Source organism: Crinia signifera, chromosome 4 (assembly GCF_055691185.1).
Source record: "Crinia signifera chromosome 4, ASM5569118v1, whole genome shotgun sequence".
In the NCBI taxonomy this organism is placed as follows: Eukaryota; Metazoa; Chordata; class Amphibia; order Anura; family Myobatrachidae; genus Crinia; species Crinia signifera.
The window spans coordinates 201,667,270-201,692,847 of NC_139220.1; the positions used below are offsets into that span (position 1 = coordinate 201,667,270).

General features: G+C 41.2%; 1 protein-coding gene and 1 pseudogene across 41 annotated transcripts in view; both read left to right on the forward strand.

The window, feature by feature from the left end:
* CELF2 (CUGBP Elav-like family member 2) overlaps window positions 1–25,578 on the forward strand; it is a 448,556-nt gene that overhangs the window by 288,292 nt on the left and 134,686 nt on the right. For all 41 annotated transcript variants that reach the window (XM_083183415.1, XM_083183416.1, XM_083183444.1 and 38 more), the window contains one exon: window positions 16,594–16,642. In XM_083183415.1, coding sequence (XP_083039541.1) covers window positions 16,594–16,642 — 49 coding nt within the window. The remainder of the gene's footprint in view (window positions 1–16,593; window positions 16,643–25,578) is intronic.
* Window positions 14,537–14,744, forward strand: LOC146076301 (U2 spliceosomal RNA; annotated as a pseudogene).

Sequence of the window (25,578 nt, forward strand, 5' to 3'; positions counted from 1 at the left end):
CAAGTGTGACTTCATCTCTGTCACCATGGGGGCAGGGCTACAGGTGAAGTTGAAGTTTAATGGGTCTGACCTTTATCCAAAACTGTGCCACTGATCCCCTTTCCCTATGTGCTCTACCCAACACTTCTCCATGTGTGCCCCTGGGCCCCCCAACCATGTATTCTTCTGAACCACCCATCATATGTGTGCCTCTGAACCACCCTGTTCATGTATGACTCTGATCACCTTCCCCATACATGCCTCTCCATATCTTACTATGCAAATACCACAATCCTCAACTGTGTCTTTGACCCCACCCCAAGAATTGTAGCTGCAGGCCAGGAGTAGACCCCTTCACATGACCATGTTTGATGATACATAGCTAAACATTGAGATGATATCATCTAGTATGTATCCAGGTTAAGATTTGGCTACTAAGGAAAAATTTAGATAACTGGAAATCAATGGGAAGAGGGGGCCCTAGCCTGCACACCCTGTAATGAGAGGTGCTACCTTGCTGAGATTTTTGCAGGTGCACTATGCACTCATTACTGCTAACATGTATTCCTTTTATAATTCATTTATGAGGTTGTTAGCATACATTTGGCCAAAGATATGTACCTGCCCACCAGGCACATATGTGGGCAGGTACATATATTTGGCCAAATGTATGCTAACAACCTCATTAATGAATTATAAAAGGAATACATGTTAGCAGTAATGAGTGCATAGTGCACCTGCAAACCCCCTCAGTCTTGCATATAACTGGAAATCAATAGAAGTAATTAAAAGTTTAGCAAAGTATAGGACTCTGCAAAAACCTTTCACTTTCAGTGATAGGTTGCTTCACCCTCGATGCTCAACGGAGAGGTACCGCAGGTCTTTTCTACCTGCTGCAATCAGAATGTACAACTGTCATGGTCTGTAGAGACCTTCATGTTCTTAGATTCTAGATTTATATTGTTTGGACTTCTTATCTTATTGCTTTTTTCACCCTTATCTATACTTGAACCTTGCTGTAACAATTGTAAATTTCTCCATTGTGAGACGAATAAAGGAATTCTATCTATCTAAAAGTGCAGACTATTATCAAGAATGCTTAAAGAGTCCACGTATCATATAATGAGGCTCACTTTTGACTAGTTAAAGCATATAATCAAGCATTATGTACTTATACTGTACTGTGCCTACTTTTACAGATAGTACAGTATAAACAATGTACCATACCTCCCAACTTCTGTGCTTAAGAAATAGGGACACGGGGGCGTATGCAAATGAGGGCGCGGCTTATGCTAATTAGCCGCAACCTCATTTTCATACGAGAATAGACGCTTTGCGCATGCGCACAGCGTCTATTCTATTAGATTGGGGGGTCTCCCAACTGCCACCCCCCGCAGTGGGACAATGCCTGCCGCGGGTGGGACAGCGGGACAGGACCCGAAAATCGGGACTGTCCCGCTGTAATCGTGACAGTTGGGAGGTATGATGTAAATAGGCCCTGATTCTGTTTAGTTTGCTGATTTTTGAACCATGTAATGCTGCCTGCCGCCCATACGAACGCCCCTGTGACATATGCTATTTGGCCTATGGCTTAATACAGTGTACACATAGACATAGTCAAAATTGTCTCTCCCGCACAGTCTGTCTTTATCTGCGATACCGACCTCACGGGGCCATGCATCGATATCGCATGCAGGGTTAAAAATGCAATTTTGGCTAACTTACTATACAATTTTGACTTTCTAGTCAGAATTATTAGGCCAAAATTGCAGTGTGTAAACAGCTTAACTTTCATTTTTTAAACACAGCTGATGGCTGGTGCATTATCACTTTCGACTTTAACACCATTATATCTGGCTTAACCCTTTGAGTGCCAAGTGAATGTATCAAAATACTGTAGGTGTGAAAACTGCCAAGTAAACATTTGTATTCATCATAATGACCTGTAATGTTTACCTTATATAGGAAGTATAATATTTTTTAACACAACATTTTTTTATTTGAATTTATATAACAAATGTGAGCGACACTGGCATTTTAAACGATTATTTTGAACATCCGTCACTGAAATGTTTGCACTCAAAGGGTTAATACATCTGCCCCATTATATGATACTCTAATCTAGTGTCACATATACTCTTGTCTCAATGCCTAGGATCTCACTTTTAATCAACTCTAATATACTGTATTAGAGATCAAGAATGATTTCACCAACATTCCAAATTTTGGTTTATACTGCAGCTTATTATCATTCCTACATCGGTAAGAAACTTGTTTTATGTGACAACATTATTTGCTATATACCCGATATGATTCTGCATCCTGGTGGTCAGGATTCCAGCGTTCACTAAACAGATGCTGGCATCTTAAACTACAATCAATTAGGATGCACTGGAATCCCGACTGCTGGGATGTCAAACATAAGTATGCCGGGATGGGTAGGGTCAGTCCGGAGAAGGGGGTGTTAAGCTTAGCAACTAGTGGGAACCTTGGAGTTAGGCTGCAGGTGGGTTCAGGTTAGCTACTTAGATAGGGGGGGTTAGGGTTAGGCTGTTGGACAAGGGGTATAGGTTTAGGCAGTGGGGTACGAGGGTATTCTGACCGCCGGCATTCCCAACCGCCGGTCATCCGTATTTATCCCAGTACTATTTACAGTAATAGGGCAGACACACAATACCAAATTTTTACATCTGAAGACCCCAATCTTTTAAAGTGTATAAATTAAAAGTTAAGCTTTTTATTTTGCTGCATATCATTTCATTCACTGCTACTTACACGTCCCCAGAATAGGAATCTTTCTTTTTTAGCTTCTTGGCATTTTTTTTTAGCAATATTTATTTACACTTGAGTCTGGAATCCTATAAACTAGAGCAACTGGTTGAGGGTTGAGGTTGAGAACCAATGTCTTGGAAACTTTAGAGGTTCACTTCAAGATCATTTTCAGCTGCTCAAAATGTAGGATTCTGGTTAAATTTTTTAGGTTTGACACAATCTGTTTGACCTTTCATTTTATTTCTAATAAAGCAGCATTGTCCCACAATGAATTGAGTTGCGCCTTATGCATGTCACATACAGTACTAGTGGTTTTTTTTATAGCATAGCAGGTAGCTTGTTTAAAGATATAACACTTCCAGTCATATCTCACACGTGCCACAAGATTATTGCAACTGTTCTCTTGACATGTAATAGTAGGTGAAGTGCCCCTAGACTTATTAAGTCGAGATTAACCTCTGTCTCCTCTCCAGTCATACTTTAATAGATCAAGGTCTGTTACTACAGAAGTTATGGGGAAAAATAATTGCTTGGACATTGAAAACATGGTGTACCTAATTACCGAAGTAGATAGGAATGGGCCTCCATTGTTAAAGTTCAAGTGTACAGAGGTCTTGAATGATGGTGAATGATGAGAAAACAGCTGGACTTTATAAAATAATGGTATTCTCTTGAGAGCAATTCAGAAGCATCAGCAGGCCTCACAGAGATTGCATTTTATAGAAGTGGTTTGACATTAAATGCAGAGGTGCACATCTAGATTAAACAAGGAGATAATTACATACTAAGCAAATTGAATCATTTGTACTTTTCAAAGCAGAAAAGGAAATTATTTTAAAGGCCCAGTAGCACTGCACTTAACATTCCAATGTATTTGCATTGGCCTTATATAAGTTGACCTGTTATGTCCAATAAAGGTAAAGCAATATTAAAAAAAGGAAATACAAAACTAAATACTAATAGTACTAAAATGTGTTTAAAATAAATGTTTCCCAAACAGCAACAGTAATTAACATTGTAAACTGTCTCTCCTTTTGTGATGTTGAAGAGGTGTCCTTTTTTGGGCCACAAAGGGTGAGACGCCTGGCATGACTATGCAAGGGGTAGTGATTCTCGTGCTTTAGTATGACCTCTTGCTGTTTCCTTTTTACCCAGATTACATACTTTCTTCTGAATTTTGTTAATAGTGTACTAGAATTGTATTAATGATGTACTAAGAGACATAACTTTCCCTTGAACATTATGCAGACAGAAAGGACAGCAGCAGCCTGGCTGGACCCCCCAAAACCGCTGGGAAAACAGGCTGCTGCGGAAGACAGTAAAAATCCCTTCCCCTTCCATTAAGCCCAAGACCTACTCAATAGTATATTCTCTTCCTCTCGATGCCACTATAAATTAATAAAATATTTAAATAGCAAATATACAAACAATGGTAGCAAAGCACATGTCAGAGAAAAAAAAACAATAAATTGTAGATAGCTTTCAGCTGCAAATATTGGCATATTTATCATCATTTCGGGTCAGCGTCTAAAAATTTGCAACAACAAATATTTATCATTAGCGTTTTCATTCTTCACTCATATGTACCATTATTGAGTCACAACAGGACTGGATCTCTGATAGGATGCCATCCTGGAATCAGTGTGAAGTAATATGATCACATTGCTAAGACATGGCATATGCAGCCAGGGCTGAAATATGTAAATATGACATCTTCACAACCCTCATAGAAATTTATAGGGGCTGCTGTTGCTGTTGTAAATCGTTGGGCTCCTGCAGGTATTCGAGATGTCTCCTGTGGTCCCTCCTTCAGTTAGACCCAGGAATGTTCTGGACATGGGGAAAGCTTGTTACATTATGATTTAACGCCTGTGGTTATTAAATTTTTCATCTGATAAATTACTGTTATCGGATGTTAACACATAGAATTCTGAATAAGTTCCTGGACCTTCAGTATGTGTTAACGGATAAGCAGTTCCCGATAAGATGTGGGATTTCTTTTTGGATCTGCACAGAACCTTGAAAAATCTCCTGTTAATTGTAGACAAGTGCTTAGTTTCTTCCCCAACACAGGGAAACGCCACAATTTGCAGTCCTCAGCAAGGGGCAGGGGTAAAATGGTGAGAACTATGTCATTTAGATCCACCCCCTCTGATTATTTCCACCAGATTTAATTCCTCCCTGGTAAGTATGAAGCATGTACAAGCTAAATTATTGACTACAAGCTGGTCAATTGAGGTGCTGCACATAATTTAATCAAAAGCTAAGGCCTAATGTTTTACATTAAATTATAAACAAGGTACTTGTTTAGTTTCACGGCAGCAGTTACATTCTTAGCGCAGCGTCCCTTTCAGAATCGGCCTCCTGTTCCCGTGACCAGTGCGACCAGCATAGTCAGCGTAGTCAGTCATAAGTAGTGTAGTGTGTTCCGTAGTCAGTCAGAAGTAGCGTAGTGTGTTCAGCTAGTCAGCGTAGGTCCCTGGCTATGTTATCAGCGTAGGCTGCTGCCGTGAAACTAGACAAGTAACTACCATACTGTTGCCGGGAACTGCATCTCTGTCCCCGGCGTCCATGGCAAGCGTACTCAGCGCCTCTCTCACACCGCCGGCGCCAGCATGATCCCCTCTCCTTGGTATAGAGGGGATCATGCTGTCGCCGTGGGAGAAGTGCTCCATCTGTTTGACACACAGTAGCATCTCAGACGCTCCATCAATGAGATGCTCCTGCGTCTGAGTAGCTATTACAGCAGGGTACAGCAACCCTGGCTACAGGGTTAGGAGTTCTGTAGCGCCTTTTGAAACCCCCACTATCCACTGGTGTGAGAGAGGCACTGAGTACGCTTGCCAGGGACGCCGGGGGCAGAGATGCAGTTCCCAGCAACATTACGGTAGTTACTTGTGTAGTTTCACGGCGGCAGCCTACGCTGATAACGTAGCGTAGGCTGCCGCCGTGAAACTACACAAGTAAGGCAGCCGTTGGGCTATGCTGATAACGTAGCTTAGGCTGCCGCCGTGAAACTACACAAGTATGGCAGCCGTTGGGCTACGCTAATAGCCTAGCTTCAAACGTAGCATAAGCTGCCGCCGTGAAACTAAACAAGTACCATTAACGAATTTTAGAACATGCTGTATGAAAAAATCCAAACATGGATGTGTATTCAGTGGGGAACATTTTTATTTTATTTTGGGTAGTGTTTCCAATGGGGCCCCGACCTACACACGGAGCAATTTCAGGGAATTTTCTAAGTGATCTCACTAGATCGCTTAGAAAATGCCTCAATATCACTCCATGTGTTTGGGCCATATCAATAAATCTACTTACGGTAAATGGCAGGCAGGGACAGTGCTGACACATCGTTGTATGCTGAGTGATCTTGCTGAGCGTTCCAGGCGATCTAGCATCACTCAGAACGCTCAGCATATCTCCCTGGGCAAGATGCACTAAGATTCAAAAGTGATAAAAAAGAGAGTGATAAATACTGTAGTCAGCAAATCAGCTCCTTTCTGACATTTTTCAAACACAGTCTGGAACATGGCAGGTAGGTGCTGATTGGTTGGCTGTTTATCACTCTCCATTTTATCACCTTTGAATCTTAGTACATCTGACCCCCTGTTTGCAGGCCCCATATTGCAATTTTTGGAATGAAAGTTAACATTTAGGGCAGTATTCAAAGCTCCCGATTCACCTTTTTTTTCCGGCGAATCGGGCTGTTTTTACTCCTTCCAGTGAATCTTTTTCACTGAAAATCTGATTCGCCCTATTCAAGCGAACAGTGAATGCCGGCCAGTTCTCCATTTCATGCTTGCTGCAATTAGCTGGTGTATTTCAATGGGGTTTTTACTGAGATTCGCCGAGAGTGTATTCAATGCTAGCATGGAGAAAGGCTTTCAGCATGATTTTCGCCATGATTCACCGTTTTGCATACGACATCTGTTTAAGGTGAACTGGATAGTGATGCTATTTTTATTCAATATTTAATTAAAACATTTCTTTTTTTACATTTTTTTTTACACATTTTTTTTACACATTTTTTACATATTCATATATTCACTTCACACTGCTCCCACTCATTACATATGCACGAGCGGGAGTAGTGCAGCGGCTCCCTACCCATGTCCCCTGCCAGCTCTCCCGGGGGGGCAGCTTCTGCTGCCTGTGTCCCCGGGAGCCCTCCTTCCCCCCTCACACATTCTGGGGCAGGAAGGGAGGCTTCCATCTCCCTGCCTGCCGCCGTCCCCCTGGGTTAAAATTCCCCTGTCAGGGGCAGGGATCCTTCAGCGTTGAATAGGGTGACAGGGAATGCTGGCAGCGAATGCTGCAGCCCTCTGGAACCCTGCGAATGTGCAGCGAATCCTAAACAGGATTCACTGCACATCGTGAAAAAAACTCATTAAATACTCCCCTTAGTTGCTATGCTTTACAAGCCCTTTTTTGCACCTGGTTTTAGACATGTGCTGGTGTCACAATATGTATTCTGTCCTAATATTCTGCAATAGATTATATGACCTAGAGGCTTCTTAGAAAATCCTACTTCTGGCCGCAGAAATAGCAAAAACAAATAATTGAGCCTCTTTCATATTTAATGAACAGTCTACTATAAATGACTTAATTAAGCATTAATTAGTAGGTGGGAGATAAGATGACACCTGGGACAGTCTGCCTCATTTGCAAGATCTTCTTTGGTGGTGTTATCTCACAACAGCACCTCACCTCTCAAGTGTCAGCTTGTTGTTATCACAGTGACAGAATAATTTGCTGTTTTGTCTTAAAAAGACTAAAATTAACACAGCAACATATAAAACTTAATTGGATTCTTCTCACTTCCAGTGCTCATGAGCACTACATCCCAGAGATGCTTGTTACGTCTGGCAGAAGACACACTACTACTACAGGAGATGCTATCAAATTTTTGTGAGAATATGTGATTTGTTATCTTAATAAAGGAGCCTCAGCTAATACACTACCTTTGAAACAGTACAGCTGCAATGTATTTTAGAGAAGAGCCACAGGTGACCTGATTATTACCCTTATGAAATATTTCCCTATGAGCCATGACATGCTGACAGTCCAATTAAAATAAAGCCTGCAAGAAAGGAGCTGAAGGGTCCTGTTAGGACTGTACAAAAGTCAACTTGTATTGGAATGCTGTCCTTCCTCTTACAGTAAGTCTCAAGGGACTAGAGCGCAGGACCCCTAATACTGCATGCATCCTGATTCACCACAATGACAAACATGTGGATAGACATAGTGTAGTTACTGTATGTAGTAAATGCTGCAAACGTAGGCATTTGGGGAAAGAACTCTGCCTTTGATATAATTGTTATACTATAGGTAAATGCATTATACATACTGCTGAACGTCTTCCAGATACTGTACCTCCAAGGTCCTCTTATTGATTATTACTGTTGTATGTTTTTGTTGTGGAATGAATTCCTGGATGCTACAGAGGAATCTCTTGATACTGTACTTTACTTTTCATTGTTCTTCCGAAAATGAGATACTACTCAGCTGACCTAATTAAACTGCTGTTTAATCTTCCTGAAAAGCCTGTACTATACTTTTCTGCTGATGGCTGGGACCCTCTTATCAACTCTTTTATTTTTTCAAGCTACGGCGCTTGTCCGTCTGTTCCCTTTCGGCTTTTTTCTCTGCCTGGCTTTATTGCTGTATCACAATAACTCAGTAGTATTCTTTAAATTAATTCTTTAGTGCAGACTCACGCTGTGGTATTAACTATAGCAATAGCTAAACCTATATTACACTTTTTTACCTTTTCTTTCATGTATTTCTACTTGCCTTCTTGGATGCTCCTTAAATATGCGAGTTATATTCTTAATTTAAATGCAAGAGTTATGTCCCTAATGCAAATCTAATGAACTTCAAAGAAAGTGTGCATTGCTGACACACTCCTGTTTTACTAGATGTCTGCAGTCCCCTTTTTAGTTGTGCCAAAAAGGCAGTTTCTTCCTACAGTATCTCCACTATGATGACAGCTGGGAATTTGCCTTTACTTTCAGCTGTTGCACCAGGTAAGCTCTTATTGAGGAAGCACATTATGCAAATAAATATGTATCCCAAAATGTCAACTTGACACCTTAGAACTGGCGGTAATGTCATTCGAAACTGAAACTTGTCCAAAAAATTTCAGCTTTATAGAAAAACAGTGGTAACTTGCTAACATTAGTTCTAACATCCTCCGCCCTGCTCCACCGGCTACCGCATTTATACTAATTGCATATGCACTAACATATGCAATTAGTAATGGAAAGGGCAGCCCTTGCAATAAGAGCTGTCACCTGCGATGCAGAGCCATCCCTGGACTTCCCTCTGTGACGGCCCGGCTGTGGGGCATGTAAAGGATCCCTCACACAGTGCTGCAGAGAGAAGCTCACAAGCTCATAAAAGCTGGCGATTCCCTCCCCTGGCGATTCCCTCCCCTGGCGATTCCCTCTGCAGCAACAGAGGGGCTTTAGAGCATGCGAAAATGTGTTAAAAACCTGGATATCAGAGTTTTTACCGCATTTTCGAAATTTGAACATCCCACCCAAGGTCTTCCAATGGAAGACTGTTATTAACTGAAGCTTCGTCTCCCAACTCGTCAGTGTGATTTTGCCTGTGACAGTGGCCATGTTAACATAATACACAGATTTATTTCTCAGGGCAGCAGTGTATTTTTCATAAATTCCTCATTTCCAATTTGAGCACCGGCGTTTTCCTTATTGACTAATAGAATAATATAAATGGCTTATTATAATACATAATTGTTCATCTTTACTTTTATTCTGTGCTCATTTACACACCACATATTGCCTTACAGATAAGATGAAGTCACAGATGGGATTGTGCAGTGTCATTTGACAGCCAATTAGCGCAATCTGACAGAAATGATGAATTAATCACCACAGACAGGCGCACAATTCCCAGATAGAATTCCACCCAGGTTGAACCAGTTTCTCAGCTCTATATTTAGCAGAAATAGATTGTTATTTTCCTTGGACTCTCCTAAGAATTCTTCCTATCACATTACAGGTTAAAATATTTAGAGGCTCTGATTTCTGTTTAGGTTTGTTTGTTCCTCAGCGGTTCTTTATAACTATTCAGACAATACTGTATGTTACAGATGTCCACAAACATATTGGAATATATTTACCATGTACAGTACAGTATCTTTAATTCCTTAGTATATGTCAAAGCGCAAGAAAAAGGTTTAATCTTTAATCAACTGCTAAGCTATGGATCATACAGCGGGCACACTGGCAGAAGATTTCAGTAGTGCCAAGACACACATTCCAAGTGTTTCTGTATTAGACCCAAGTAGCTCAGTGTCCCACTTTTGGATTTGCCTGAATTTTTATTTAAGTTACTGATAATATTTACATTTAGGGCCGTTTGATTAGCAGGATGGGCACAGAAAAATCTCTGTTGACTGTTGTCTGTAGTATATAATGGTTGCTAATGCTTTTTGTAGTATGTATGCCCATAGGGTCCTAAGGTGCCACCAAGTTGAGGACTCTGTTGGGAATAAGATATGTTTTAACCTTCACTCTCAATAGCTCTTTTAATTGTAATTAACCATAACACTTTTTCAAATAAGGGGTTATTTGCATATTTATTATAATTAAGTAATTTGGTTTATTTGAATATTTACTCTAAAATGTGTTGGATTCTAAGATGATGTATAATACCTGATCGCCCAATTTTATTTACATATATATATATATATATATATATATATATATATATATATATATATATATATATATATATATACAGCATAGGGGAGTCCCGGCACTCGCGAACAGTCGACAGCTACTCAGGTGCCTTTCTATCCCTGGGAAAGGGAGAAGTATATCCAAACAAAGCAGATGGCACTCAGGAGATTTCCTAAACTCTGCGCGGCGGCAGGTCATACAGTAAACAAAAAAAGACCAAGCAAGTCTTAAAGTGTCAACGTTTTGGCCCCACATGCTGGGACTTGTGGTGCTCCAAGTCTCTGCATGCAGGGGAGGCTTGCTGGGACTCACGACTGTGACAAAATGGGCTTTCAAAGTCGGCCCCGCTCTGTTGATCTGCCTCTTCAATGCTGTCGGAAAGACAGCATTGAATAGGCGCTTGCCGCTATTTCCCCCGTTGAAAATAGCGGCCGGGCTTGAATACCCCCCCTAAGGGGCTGATTCTGGTTGATTTGCAAAACATCTTCTTTAATGGCAAAAGCATGTGCACTGCAGGTGGGGCAGATGTAACGTGCAGAGAGTTACATTTGGGTGAGATATTTTGTTTCTGTGTAGAGGAAATACTGGCTGCTTTTTTGTTTACACTGCAATTTAGATTTCAGTTTGAACACACCCTACCCAACTGTAACTCTCTCTGCACATGTTACATCTACCCCATCTGCAATGCACATGGTTTTGCCCATTAAATAAGGAGTTTGCTTTTGCAAACCAACCAGTGTCACCCCATAAGACCTTTCATGATATTTTCTAAAACATAATTTTTATTAAACCATTATTTCTAGACTGTACTAGACTTCAAAGCAGCCCAAGTCTTTGACGAAAGAAATGTGTATACAGGTTGAGTATCCCCTATCCGAAATGCTCGGGACCACGAGCATTCCGGATAGGGGAATTTTGCGGTTTTTGGAATATATTTTTTTAAAGCATACTTACCTGTTCCCTGATGGTGTCCGGTGGTCCCTCGGCGTCCACGCAGTCCCTGGGCGTCCACAGCAGGCCTCCGGCATCTTCTCCGGGTCTCCAGCGGTCCCAGGAATGCATTGCGCGAGTGTGCGCGCGCACCGGTGACGTCACCGGCGCGCGCGCACACTCGCGCAATGCATTCCTGGGACCGCTGGAGACCCTGGAGAAGATGCCGGAGGCCTGCTGTGGACGCCTGGGGACTTGGTAAGTATGAAAAGAGGGTTAGGGGGGGTTAAAAAAAAAAAAAAAATTCGAATGATTCCAAAAACCACGGTTTTTGGAATAATTCGGATAAGGGATGTCCGGATAGCGGATACTCTACCTGTATTAAAATACAATTTCTATTTGGTTAATAAAAATAAACAACAAACACAAAAAATAATATTTGTAATTGCAGCATGTGACATATGTTCTATCTAGACTGCAGTGATGTCAAAATCATGGCCCTCCAGCTGTTGTGGAACTACATGTCCCAGCATGCCCTGCCACAGTTTTAGCAATCCATTCTATGAAATCTGTGGCAGGGCATGCTGGGATGTGTAGTTCCACATTAGCTGGAGGGTGTGTGACCCCCCTGTGACCAAGCGCACCGCGAAACGTACGTCAGAGAAGGGATACCGATCACGTGGTGCACACACGTGACCGGCCGGGCAGGAGCTCACACAGGGACATCGCTACAGAGAGACGGCAGCAGACCTGACACCAGTCCTCCATCTCAGGCGGGTCAGGTCGCAAGGTAACCACTGGCTTAGTCCAGTGGCTTCCCTCCTTATTACCCATCGGTCTCACTCGGGACCAGCCATTTACGTCTGCCTGCTATTTAATGCAATTTTCCTGTATCTGTATCTGTAGCACTATACTGCCCCCCTGTGAGCACAAATAGTATTACAGCTCAAAAACTACACTTCTTGAGCATATCTCTGCCTGATAGGTGACTACCGGTTTTTAAGAAAATGATCCAATGATTATAATCCTTATATACCTATACCAATACCATGGTGATATCATAGGATAAATGAGGATCAATAACTAATCACTGGAAACCGGTTGTCATACCGGTGACATACAATAAGTAACAATATTTTAGAGCATATCCAATAAAGATTTATTAATTTTTAAATTGTATCAAAAACATTCACCAACAACAGTGACATAAGGGTGCCCCCACCCAGAGTTTTCTTTTCCTCTTTTCCTCCCTTGGCAAGCCTACATATTGCTTTTCTAACTCCGGGGTGCACCACTGACTGTCCCACAAATAGGCACCCATTGGCTCTGAGCCACTAAGGTGCACAGGGACACACAGATCCTATCTAACAGGTAAAAGTCAGTTTTTCATTGTTGTCTATTTATATTAGAATTTTCATACATACTTGTGCGGTCATACTCCTTTTCCCAATTCCCCTTTCCCACCTGTATATGTAGAAACTATGTCAGAGATGTGCATAAAGAAAGTAGGAAATGGTAATTTAATGAAAAAATAATTATATATAAATTATTACACACATACAACCACACTTATTACAAATGGTGTAATGGGGCATGGTAAGCTAAGGAAAAAACACACCTGCTTACTGTATGTCTCAGGTATACTAAGCCATGATGTGCCATGATATCCCGTTTGATGGGAGACATTGTTCACCTCTATTCAGTGAACTACAGTAAGTGAACAATGGTATTTTCATTGAACAGCATTGTCATTGCTGTTATTTATAACAAAACCTATGCTTCTCTCTCTGTCAGTAGATGCACTTATTTCTCGGTATTACTAGTTGAAGAAATGCAATCTTTGTAGTGTAATTTATTCTGCAGTGTTGAATATCTTGATCCCTATTAGGCTTTTCAGCATCAGTACCCAGCTTCTTTTATACAGAGCGTGTACACATCTATTTGTAAAATGTCTGAGCAGCGCTTAAGGAGTTAAATACCTGTCATTGCATTTGTCTCTTCTGAATTGAGTAAAACTATTTAAATAAATTGATCTATTTTATTTTTATGCATTTTATAACAGAGATACTGAAAAATACTGAAGCTACTAGAAAAATGTTTCAAGGAAAACTACATGCATTTTTATCCATATCCTTTAACCTGAATCTAATGTCCGGTACACACCAGGACGACCCGCTCACGATGCACATAGTGAGCGGGACGTCCGACCCGCTCACAATCACGCGGAGCGCACGACCCACACGATGTGCACCGTGAGTGGTTTCCTATCCGATCGCGACCCGCAACCGGGTGTATGGTCGTTTTCAGATCCTACCTGCTGCAGGTAGAAACTCAATAACGACCAACCGACCCACGGGGCCGCGCATGGGACCGGGATCGGATCAAAACATCAAAAAAGGGCCCAATCTACCTACAATCTACATCTAATCGGTCGGGATTGGATCTAGATTGATGGGACTGGGCCCTTGTCGTTGTAGCGTGTACCCTGCATTAGATGAATTTAGCATTGTGTTGACAAAATAGCTAAGTGCTAACAATGGTTCTACACAATTTACTTGTGTGCTGAAGATTTACACCTCCATATATAGATTACATTTGAACATAATATAGCAGTAGTCCTATACTTGCCTTCTCTTCTGGAACCTGCTGGAGATGCACAATTTTTCGGGCAGTACCCTACAGCCCCATAACATTGATTTTTCCACCATCTGCGCATTTGCCCAATACTAAAAATGTTATATCTGCAAATGTGTTGCATGAGTGTTAAATACATATTAATAACATCTATGGATAGTATGGATCTAGCTTTTCTATGTCAGAGGCATTCACCCAGATCATGCCAATGCTATCAGATCACACAGAGGCATCTACCCCCCCCCCCCCCCCATCCATATTGTATGTCCATGGGTCCCCAATGAATAATAAGCCTTTGTTAACAGTGACAGCAAACTATTTTCGTCAATGGACATCAAACTCTTTAAGTCAATGTAGTAATGATTTGGTGTGTGGACTGACTTTCCGACAAGGTCACCATTTGTAGATCTCCCCCAGTGGATTAGGGCAACACTTTCACTTACCCCTTCCCTCCCACAGAGCATAGTCGAGCAGAGCACTATAGGAATTGGGTGTGATATGACTGGGCAATCGCTTCTCTGCCTTTTGGCTAAGATCAAGTGTAGTATCTGTTCTTATCAATGGGTATGGGCCGACCCCTGGCAGAAGAATAGAGAAAGGCTGGACTGAGTGACTGCTTCAATGGGCGGGGGGTATGGGACCCCTCATGCACGGGGCAGGGAAAAGTCTGGCTGAGTACCTTCACCATTGCCAGATGGTGGGAGGTGTTGTTTCCATAATTCCACTGGGGAGGGAGGGGAGAAACACTGGGCCCAGTAGGTGGCTGTCTTGATGGATTTTGTAGACCTGAAGATTGAGACAGCGAGGAACGCTGGGGTAGAATGCTCCCATTTCAGAGGTTTGTAGCCTCTGATGGGGAGTCAGCGAAAAGCCCAGATTAGTACTTTAACCTTGGGATGTGAGAAACACTGGGACTTAGTAGATTGCTCTTCCGTGGGGGCCTCAACCCTCAAGGGAGTAAATGGAAAAGGTAGGAACGGAGAAAACCTTTTTCGGACGCTGACTGGCTGGCTGCCTGGAGCCCGAGGCTGCACTGTGCCCCCCAGGGAAACTCGGGGGGGCCTAAACTCTGCACTAGTGGTCCTTTGCACCATGCACTAGTATGGCACTTGCACTACGCACTCTCTCTTTAGGTTAGCGCTGCACATCCTTATCCTGGGCCTTTTGGCTGTGATAGGACAATTTTTCACACCCCCATCCCGGCCTTCTGGCTGGAGTCTCTTTAATTATTTATTTATTTTCCTACTCACGTTCATCACTTTTCAATTTTTTTTGTTTTTCGTTAGTGTGTCACGTTTTTCTGGGCTGTGTGTATGACCCTTATGGGCTACCCACTCCTCAGACCGAGGGTCTCTCCAAACTTTGATTCGGAGGACCCACCCACCTTAACCCCTCCAGGGGTTGAGAGAAGAGGGTCTCTCTGAGCTTCTGTGAGGAGGACCCTCGATCCCTATTTTCCCTTCTTTGGTCTTATGGCGGAGAGGGGTTAGGGGGGTAACGGGGCCCTTCTCCTTTTGGAGAGGGTCCATAAGTACATAGGCCCCCTTGCACGGGTTTTGCACTTGCGCTCTGAGTGATGGGAACATACCTCAGGCTCCCTGAGTTTCTACAAACTCATGTCTGGGCAATGGTTAGGGTTCTGATAGGGGGTGAATGCAAAAAAGCCCCTTAAGGGCTTGCTGCACTCACTCCCCATATAGCCCCTGTTGGGCAGTCAAACAGTAAGGATTTCGACGTCAGTATACTGACCATCAAGATCCCAATTGATGGCCAGTTATCCTCACCTATAGACTTTAATGATCAGTCCCCCTGCTGATCTCTGCACTCGGAGTGCAGAGATCAATGATAGCACTAAGGGGAGAAATCTTGGAGAGAGATAAAATGCCATCCAGTCCTGTCTGTCATTTATGAAACACCTCCTGTAACATGGCAGTTAGAAGCTGTTTGGTTAGTACTCAAACTTTTCTTCTTTGCACAGTATTTCACTTCACCTGCCAGTTTATGTTATACAGAATGTCATGCAAGCAGCATCATGGAGCAAACTTTTGCCAATGCTATTGGCTCTCAAAAACTGCTACATTGTTACAGTGGGTTACAGGAGAAAGAGGAGATATGTTCTTCACATGTACATTGTAAGAACAGATCTTTTAAATCTACAGGGGTTGAAGCAGCAGACATGGTTGCATGGGATGTGACTGTGTCTCACCAAAAGCCCAGCTGGCTGTGTTCGCACCCCATCTAACCAAGCCAGGTAAATAGTTTAATGATCGCTAGAGCTTAGGAAAATTGTCAATGTAATGCAGCACTCACATTCTGATTAGGTGGATTACAGCTGTAAAACCCACGTGTTATCCTTTCGGGAATTTATTTCTTTACCACAGTTAACTTTTATAATGGAGAAGTTTGGGAACAGAGCATTGTGTACTTAGTGGTAATATTGGAGGATCTGGGTTAATAGACAAGAATATAACAGAGAACATCTGCTGTTAATGGTTGTATTTATTTAGACTCATGATAGATTTTTTGTTTACTAGAAAACTAATAATGTCTGACCTTTTTATTTTAGATGCATCATCCTATTCAGATGAAACCTGCAGATAGTGAAAAGTCAAATGGTAAGAAAAGATTTTTAATACATTTGTCATTCATATTTAATTATAATATTGATAATTTCACTATGAGCCTAATTCAGATGCGTTAGCAATATGGCTACTGTACGCACTTCAGCCAATGTATTCTTACAGCGCATGCGTCTAAGCCGCAGCGCACATGTGCAGTGATTAAATTGCGATGGCAGTCACACCAAGAATATAGTTGCAAAGTAATTGACAGGAGACAGCATTTGGAGGTAGGAACTGGGAGTGATTGGGTAAGTGCAGGCGTGCCGTGGCTATTCAGACAATGTTTTCTGGGCATGCATAAATTAGCAGTAGCTAACGTAGAGCCCCCGTGACCCAGGAGAGCAGCTAAGCCTGCACCACTCCAGAGGCACTCAGACTCCGAGACATGACCCAATTTATGACAATGGTTCCAATGTATCAGCAATTATGCCATCGATGGAAATGCTGTGACAGCAGTGGGTGTCCCAATGCTCAGGTTAGCTTCTGCCATATTAACATATAATTGCTAACTACAAAAGATAGCAACAGCAATCACAAGATCAAACGCATCTGAATTAGGCCCTAGCTCCTTAATTTGTCAAATGCAGAGTCAATATATTAATCTAAAAGTATGAGTTGATCTAAAATAGAAAAGTAACATTTACAAAACTACAGTATGTAAAATTTGCGATGTTAAACTACATGTACTTTTTCATCTTTCGCTTTGCCATTATCCCTGCCCCATTGCCAACAATGGCACCAGTCCTTTGGGTTCAGGCAACGCTGCTCTTTATCATATTGTGACTGCATATCATCAATGCATATACAGCTTGTATCTCAGCTTATGCAGTTATGCAATTGTTTGTATGTGAGTGGATTTTCTGTGGGTGAAAATCACTCCTTGATCATGAAAGAGGTTAGCGGAAAAGGGCCAGACTGGTTCAAGCTGGCAGGAAGACGACAAACAAGTATAAAGAGAATATCTAAATGCACAGTAAACCTTGAAGTAAGGGTCAGCTCTACCATTAGGCAGCTTTGGGCAGCTGCCTAGGGACTCCAGAATTTGGGGGATGCCCCAAAGTCCGACTATCACAAAATGAAGGATGACTGAGAGCATAACCTTGCCCTCCCTGCAGGCTAACCCTAATGGGCCCCATACATCAGCAATAAATTGTGACAATTTTCAGATATGGAGAGGATTGCCACAATTAATTTTAGATGTGTGGGCTCCCTTTTGGCAATCCCAATCAAAATCGCCAATCGATTGCTTAATCAGGTTTTTAAACATGTTTAATAATCTGGTATTATCTGCGGATCTTTTTTATATGTGTGGGCATTCCCAATTCGTCTTCTTCATCTATTTACATTATGAACAGCAATCGATTGGGCAATTTCCAGATATGTAGATGCAATCTTTAGATGGAAAAAATCTGCCGATCACTGAAATAAATCTGTAATGTGTGGGCAAAATCAGATAGATTGTAAAATCCATTTATCTGGCCAAAAAATCCCTGTATCTGGTAATCCATAAATTGTGATTGCTGATGTATGGGGCCCATTACTTTCAGCATCTTGGCAGTTGGTATTCTAGCATCGGCATCCTCATTGTTGTTGATATTCCATTGCTGGTCTCCTGGCTGCAGTTGGGATGCCGGCAACTGTATTGTGAACTCTGGCATCCCCACGGTCAGGATGCTAAATGCATCCCAATGAAACAATTATGTAATTATTGGTCTGCAGTAAAGATGTAACTATATATTAGTAATTCCAACACTGTTTCTTAAATATATTGCTTAATGATGTTAATCTATGTATACTTTAGTCATTTTTAATATTCCTACTCTATCATGATAATGTCACTATATTTTTCTCTGAAGTAATTGTTAACAGAAGATTCCAATGCCTGTGATACCATACATGACAGATGCCCATAGAGGTTGTAGAAAAATACTTACAGTATATATAATAACTCTTGAAAGTTCTCATAATTTTCAATTAATGGATCTTTATAAACGACTTTGTGCAGGTCATAATGGTCAGGCATGTCTCGTTATAAAAGAAATCACTCAGCCTTACTAATTAGTAATTGGTGCTTTAAAGATATGCATATCTTGCAGTGCAAATAATGAATGCCTTTGGTTACCGATAGGCTTTTGTTTCTTCCCAATTTTATATAGAATTATATATAGTTATTATTTTAAGGTAATTCAATAGAAAGGATAGATATTAGTATTTATATAAACATACATTTATACAGATGTGTGCTCATACACCGTGGGAGAGATTTATCAAAACTTGTGGAGATATTGGTGAGGGAGGTAAACATAAGGTGCGTACATATGGGGCAATATGATCGCTGGCAATATATTGCAAGCAATATATTGCTCAGCAATCATATTGCTTGTTGCCCCTTTTTCATCTGCGACCAGAGATGGTCGCAGATGAAAATGTCACACTGCCGGGAGAAGAGGCAGGGGAAGTCGCTGGTCGGAGGAGCATGCTCCTCCGACCAGCGATCATCCAGGGGCTGAAAACGGAAGCGCACACTCCCATCGCTGGCAATATGCTCGCTCAGCGATCTATTTTATTTGCGCAATAGAAAACTTTACCTCATTTTATAGAGATATTGTATTGACAGGAAGATAACCCCTGTAGGTGGGCAGGCGGCTATTTTATTTGCGCAATAGAAAACTTTACCTCATTTTATATTTCCAGCGATATTTGCAATAATCGCCCCGTGTGTACGCACCTTAAGGCCCCCATACACCTTAAAGTCATTGAACCCAATAATACAATCTCAATGGATTGTAAAAATGGATTGTATGCAGATTGTGTACACCTAATCAGGCAATGCCGGCCCCGGGAGATTGGAGGATTGCTGCACATCAGATCAGTTGGGATTGGGAGCGGATTGCTTTTAAGCACATGCAATTTGTCTTTAGATGGCTCACACAACCTGAGTCGTGTGACTCTCCTACCCTGACTAGCAGAGAAGAGAGGTGCAGCTTCCGGGTGGCCCGTGGCAGTGAAGACTCTTGGAGCCGCAGAAGTTTTGAGTGGCAGACAGGCGGGTGACTGAAAAGAGCGGTTGACATCCTTTTGCACAATTCTGTCGCTACTCTGGAAATAGTTTCCAGAGGATTGCTTTATTAGGACTATTTAATAATGGCATAACACAGCAGATGTGAGCAGATTGGTAGTTGCTGGCAACCTGTACATTAAAAAAAAAAAAAGGATTTTTGGTACTCCTATCCTTTTGATCCTAGTAGGACAGCCCCCTATTTAAATGAAGCTTCAATCATACAACCATGCAGCAGATAAATTGTATGATGGATTGTATGACAGATTGTGAGTACATTGTGTGTCCAAAAACCACCAAGGACTGCCGGGGAGTTGAAGGGAAATTGGACACAATCATGATTGATCGGTCTTTCTGATGTATGGCCACCTTTAGCCTTGAAAAATGCCAAAGTGAAGAGAGATAAAATACCAAACAATCAGATCATAACTGGGGTTTTTTTTTAACTCATCCTGTAACATGGTAGTTAGGAGTTGATTGGCTGGAACTTTATCTTTTCCCAACGTTTAGTAAATAGACCCCAAAATACAACCAATCAGCTCCTTACTGTCATGTTACAGGCTGTGTTTAAAAAATGTCAGGAGCTGATTGGTAGGGATATTATCTCACTCCACTTTATCCCTCCCTAAGCTTTGATACATATACCTCAAAGTATCAGCTCCTTACTGTCATGTTACAGACTGTGTTTCAAAAATTTCAAGAGCTGATTAGTTAGTACTTTATCTTACTCCACTTCATCTCCACAGTTTATCTCTAGCCATGGAAAAAAGCTCCTTGTGATGTCCCAGCCTATAGGTTAATCTACACCATGGGTCTTCAACCTGTGGCCCTCCAGATGTTGTGAAACTACATGTTCCAACATGCATTGCCCCATTTTTTCCTATGAGAGCATGCCAAAACTGTCAGGGCATGCTGGGACATGTAGTTCTACAACATCTGGAGGGCGACAGGTTGAAGACCTGTGATCTACAATATTGTTTTCCAGAACGTAGTCTGGTGGTGCATGGGCATCAGTGCAGCTAAGGGGCAAAGCAGAAAGTAATATTTTCCCACTCTGCTTCTCACTTGTAGTTGGGACAGACTTCTATCGGAACCCTGGTCACAGTGACTCCTAAATAATAAATCTTGGGTGAAAAAATATTCCTATTGTGATGATAAGGAACCTTTACTTTCAGGGTCTGGTTTCAAATAAAAATAAATATGCTTCTATAAGTGTGGAAGTGAGAGGGCTTGGTCCCTAGCTTTTCTCTCTGTAATATGGAGAGTCATGTTTATATAAAAAAAAATGGGTTAATGTATTGTGTAACTGCAAGAGCTTCAGCGAGTTACATTTTTCTGATCGGAAAAAAAGGATATCAAACAGAGGCTTTGTAATTCCCAGCTACGGCTAAGGACCGTGGGTTTGATAAAGAGAAGGGAAAGGGGGGACATGATAGAAACTTTCAAATATATCAAGGGTTTTAACAAGGTATAGGTGGGAGACATTCTTCACAGGAAGAGGAGCAACAGAACAAGAGGACATGCACTGAAACTAGAGGGAGGGAGATTCAGGGGAAATTTGAGGAAGAATTACTTCACAGAAAGGGTAGTAGATAAGTGGAATAGCCTCCCATCAGAGGTGGTAGAGGCAAATACAGTAGTACAATTTAAACATGCTTGGGATAGGCATATTGATATCCTTACAAAAAAATAAGGATCAAATATGGTTTGAGGTAACATGTTTTAAAAAGGGGCAGACTAAATGGGCCAAGTGGTTCTTATCTGCCGTCAAATTCTATGTTTCTATGGATACAAATGTTGCAAGTGCTGCACCTTGGTTCACATCTGACCTGTACTCAGAATGTCTGACACAACTCCTTTCTAGGCCAATGAGACTGTATCTGAAGACACCATAGATAGTGATGTAATAATGGTACTGCAGCCCAAGCAGTGTCTTAAGCATGCGCTGTGGGGGGCGCATAGTCTCTGCCAATGCTTCCCGTGGCTACCCCCTAACATCTACAGTCTGTCAACAAGGCAATGCAAATGTGAATCCATCACCTCACATGCACACTGCTGTTCAAGTATAAACACAGTCCTGAAACATCGCCCACTAGAGTACAAATTGGGACTGTGCACAGGGCAGAATCAAGACCTGTTATCTTACAAATAAGAAATGTAATGATTTCCATATAGCAGCATATTAACCTATAATAGCTAACCTGAGTAATGCATCATGGAATTTCTGTGAGATAATGGTGTCTTGCACTATATGGAAGTTGATGCTTTGTATATGGCCGTCGGAGTATGTTGTTACATGTAATGATGTGCAGATTATTAATCAATGGCCTTTAGTGACTGTGTTGTTCATTATTGATTAAGCCCACAATTAGGATAACTTATTCAATTTTTATTAAAGAAAATGAACTCAGGTCAATATCTGTGCTAAGAATGATCACTTTATTGGTTGCAGTGCATGTAGTTAAAAAAAATTCTAATCAATATCAATGCATTGAGTAATAAATAAGATGACATCTACGGTATAATGACCTTGCAGAAGTAACTGGTTTGAAACCCCATGTTGGGTATTTATGGACCTGCTATATTATTGCATACACTCTTTCTATAAAATTATTGATGCTATTTTGCTCTTTGCAAAATAGACAATGGTACTAAGTGACTGTAATGGACTGTATATAATAACGCATTTTCAAAACACCAATGTTTCAAGGGGCCCCTGCAACCACTTTGTCAAGGTGAGACGCTGGATTGTACAATTGCAATTGTACTGTATTTCTTCTATGGCAAATGTTGTCAGTACCATACAGTCTGATAGTTGAAAAGAACCCAATAGTCTCTCTGCTATTCTATTAGTTACTCTTGTTGTAGTTGGTTCTATTGAGCATGACTGCGATGGAAATGTACAACTGCAGGACTGGTGCAAGGTTTTTCGGCAACCTAAGCTACACTTCATCTACTAACTTTCCAGAACCTCAGGTGAAAGCTCGGAAGTGGTGACTTAGAAGTTCAACACCTGCCATTTGCATTAAGTTCAACAAGGATGCCTGTCTCAGATCCATCCTTCATTTTGGCACATCTTAGATTCTGGAGCCTCTAGGCAGCTACCTAAAGTTGCATTAATGGTAAAGCTGGCTCTTTATAACCACCACTATTTGCTTCTATTTCCCCTAGTTGACCACTCACTGTTATCTTACACTGGTACATTATTAGATGGGTGCATCTGCAAATATGTATAAATCAATATATATATTCTACAAGATAATTTAGAATTTAAAATACTGTAAGTACATATGTGCAGGAATGTCACAGATTCCGAGCTGCCATCACCAAAGTTTCCTTTTAAAGGGTGTCAAGAATCAAGGTCTCTGTTCTCACTAATGCAAACATCAAACTGAAAGAAAATACTGCAATGCATTATTGAAACACTGAAGTTAATTCTAGTGGTAGTAATGAATTTTAAATTAGTTTATGGTTCCAGCAGGGAATACATAGGCCAAATATTGTATCTTTTAATGTTTAGGAAAATATAATATAAAGTTATAACAAAAAAAAATTGCATGTCATTGTACAGGTTCAAGGGCAGTCAGAATTTAGCAAATTAAAAATGTCGTTAAAAAATGACTAAGTATAAACTGTATAGTATATATAAAGAACTAAAAATAACTGTTATGCTTTTCTTGTATAGATATACTAGGTCTGAACAGGAAGATATTCTGAATCTTACTATGATTGTATAATTTTAAACATCTGTTTAATATTTGTGGCTTTCTAGGGTTTTCATACCACTGAGCTATACTTTATAAAAATAATAAATCAGAATCACTTTATTGGCCATGTATACTCTCGTATACTAGGATTGTTTTGTGGATACAGTGCAGCTTCAAGCATGGTACAAGAGGGATAACAGGACATACATACATTGCATCAGTTGTGCATACAAATGTCAATTCACATGTTATGATTTGCAAGGTTAGACAGAGCAGTTAGGTGTTTAGATTAGCAGTATCTTAGAGTACATTGTTCAACAGTTGAATAGCTTGTTTTTGGAAGAAAATGGACCAATGGGCGATGGAGGGTAGTATACACAAATCACCGATGTTTCTCTCCGGAATGGGCGATATAAATAAAAATACAAAATACAAAGAAGGTATCAGAAATGATATAGTCCGATAGCAGGATTATCAATGGGGTTCACGACGTGGGTAACCATATGCGTACCATTACTCACTATTAAAAAGGTAAAGATGTGCCCATAAAGGTTTCTTTTTATAGGTTCACCACACGTGTAGCCTCAAAGTCAGGGGATGCGTACCATACTCACAAGTGAATGTGTAGTTATAGACGCATCTGGGTATCTTTAACTCTAAGAAGGTGGGGTCCTCTCATGTAAGTATCACGACTCAGATTGAAGTCATCAATGAAATGAGCCGAGGGCTTTTCTATGATCCCCACCACACGACCATGATAGCGAATGAGGAAGTTCTGCCAACAAAAGCCATCGAGTATTATGTGGCTTGTACGCAGCTGCCTCTCTCCTTTTTTTTTTTTTTGCTCCTTTATTCCCCTACCGCCACTGGGAAGAAGCTTTTTGCGATTCTTGACGACTTGCCAGGGATGAACCTAAAGCGTCCACCTGATGGGAGAATATCAAACAAGTTATGGCCAGAGTGGAGTTTGTCAGTCACAATCTTCCTAGCTCCCGGACCCTTCTTGATTCTGCTTAAGTATTGTTCCCTTATAGGGGGAGGTCCATCCCAATAATCTTTTCTGTTGTCCTCACCACTCTTTGCAGGTTTTGTTTGTCAGATTCATTGGCCCATCCATACCAGATTGTAATAGGGGAGCATAGAATGGACTCCACGATAGCAGTGTAGAAGAGCCGCAGCAGCTCTTGGGGAATGTTGCATTTTGTCAGTTGCCTTAGGAAGAGCAGCTGCTTTTGGGTCTTTTTGACAATGGAAGTTATGTTGGGCTCCCATCTGAGGTTGTGAGAGATTTTTGTCCCAATGAATTTGAAGGTCTCTACCCATGACACCACTCTGGTGGAAATTACTGGTGGGGCCTTGACATTTGGTTTTCTCCTGAAGTCTACTACCATCTCGACTGTTTTGATGGGGTTTAGGTCCAGGCTGTTTCTGCCGCACCACTGTGAAAGCCTGTCCACTTCCCGTCTGTATGCAGACTCATCTGCCTCCTTGATTAGGCCGATGATGGTGGTGTCATCAGCAAATTTTATGATTTTTACTGACTGGAAACATAATACCTTTAAAATATGTATATACATTTTCCAAGAAAAGACAAAATAACATAAATGGGAAACCTTTGCAAATTCAGAAAAAGATGAACTGAATGTGCTGGCCACACATCAGACCAACTTTCCGCAAACTATCAAACTAGTTGGTTGGATGGAATAAAAACCTGGTACAGAATAAGAGCAAATGTATTTTGTAAGTCATTTGTTTCCCAAATCGGAAAATGGACAACAACTCTCACTCAGACAATGTACTGTAGTTGGACCTATTTGATTTAAACAATTTCACTGAATGTTTTGTCCATTCTCCTGAGTTTGTGAGAAAATTGCTAATTGGCATTTGTCCACATACAGTATCAGATTTTCTGTCCCACCAACTAGTTGGATGATTGGAGAAAAGTTGGTCTGATGTGTGGCCAGCATAAGCTGGGGAATTGATTCAAACAGTTTTCAAAAACTATTCTTGGTGCATCCAGAATATTATGGGATAGCAAACCAATATAATGTAAGGGGTACTGGGAAGCTGGTTGTAGGCATTTTCCCGTCAGATGGCTTCAAAATCTGAGAAGTTTTTCTTAAAAATCTGCCAGAAAACAGGAAAGGCATCTACAGTATATGTGA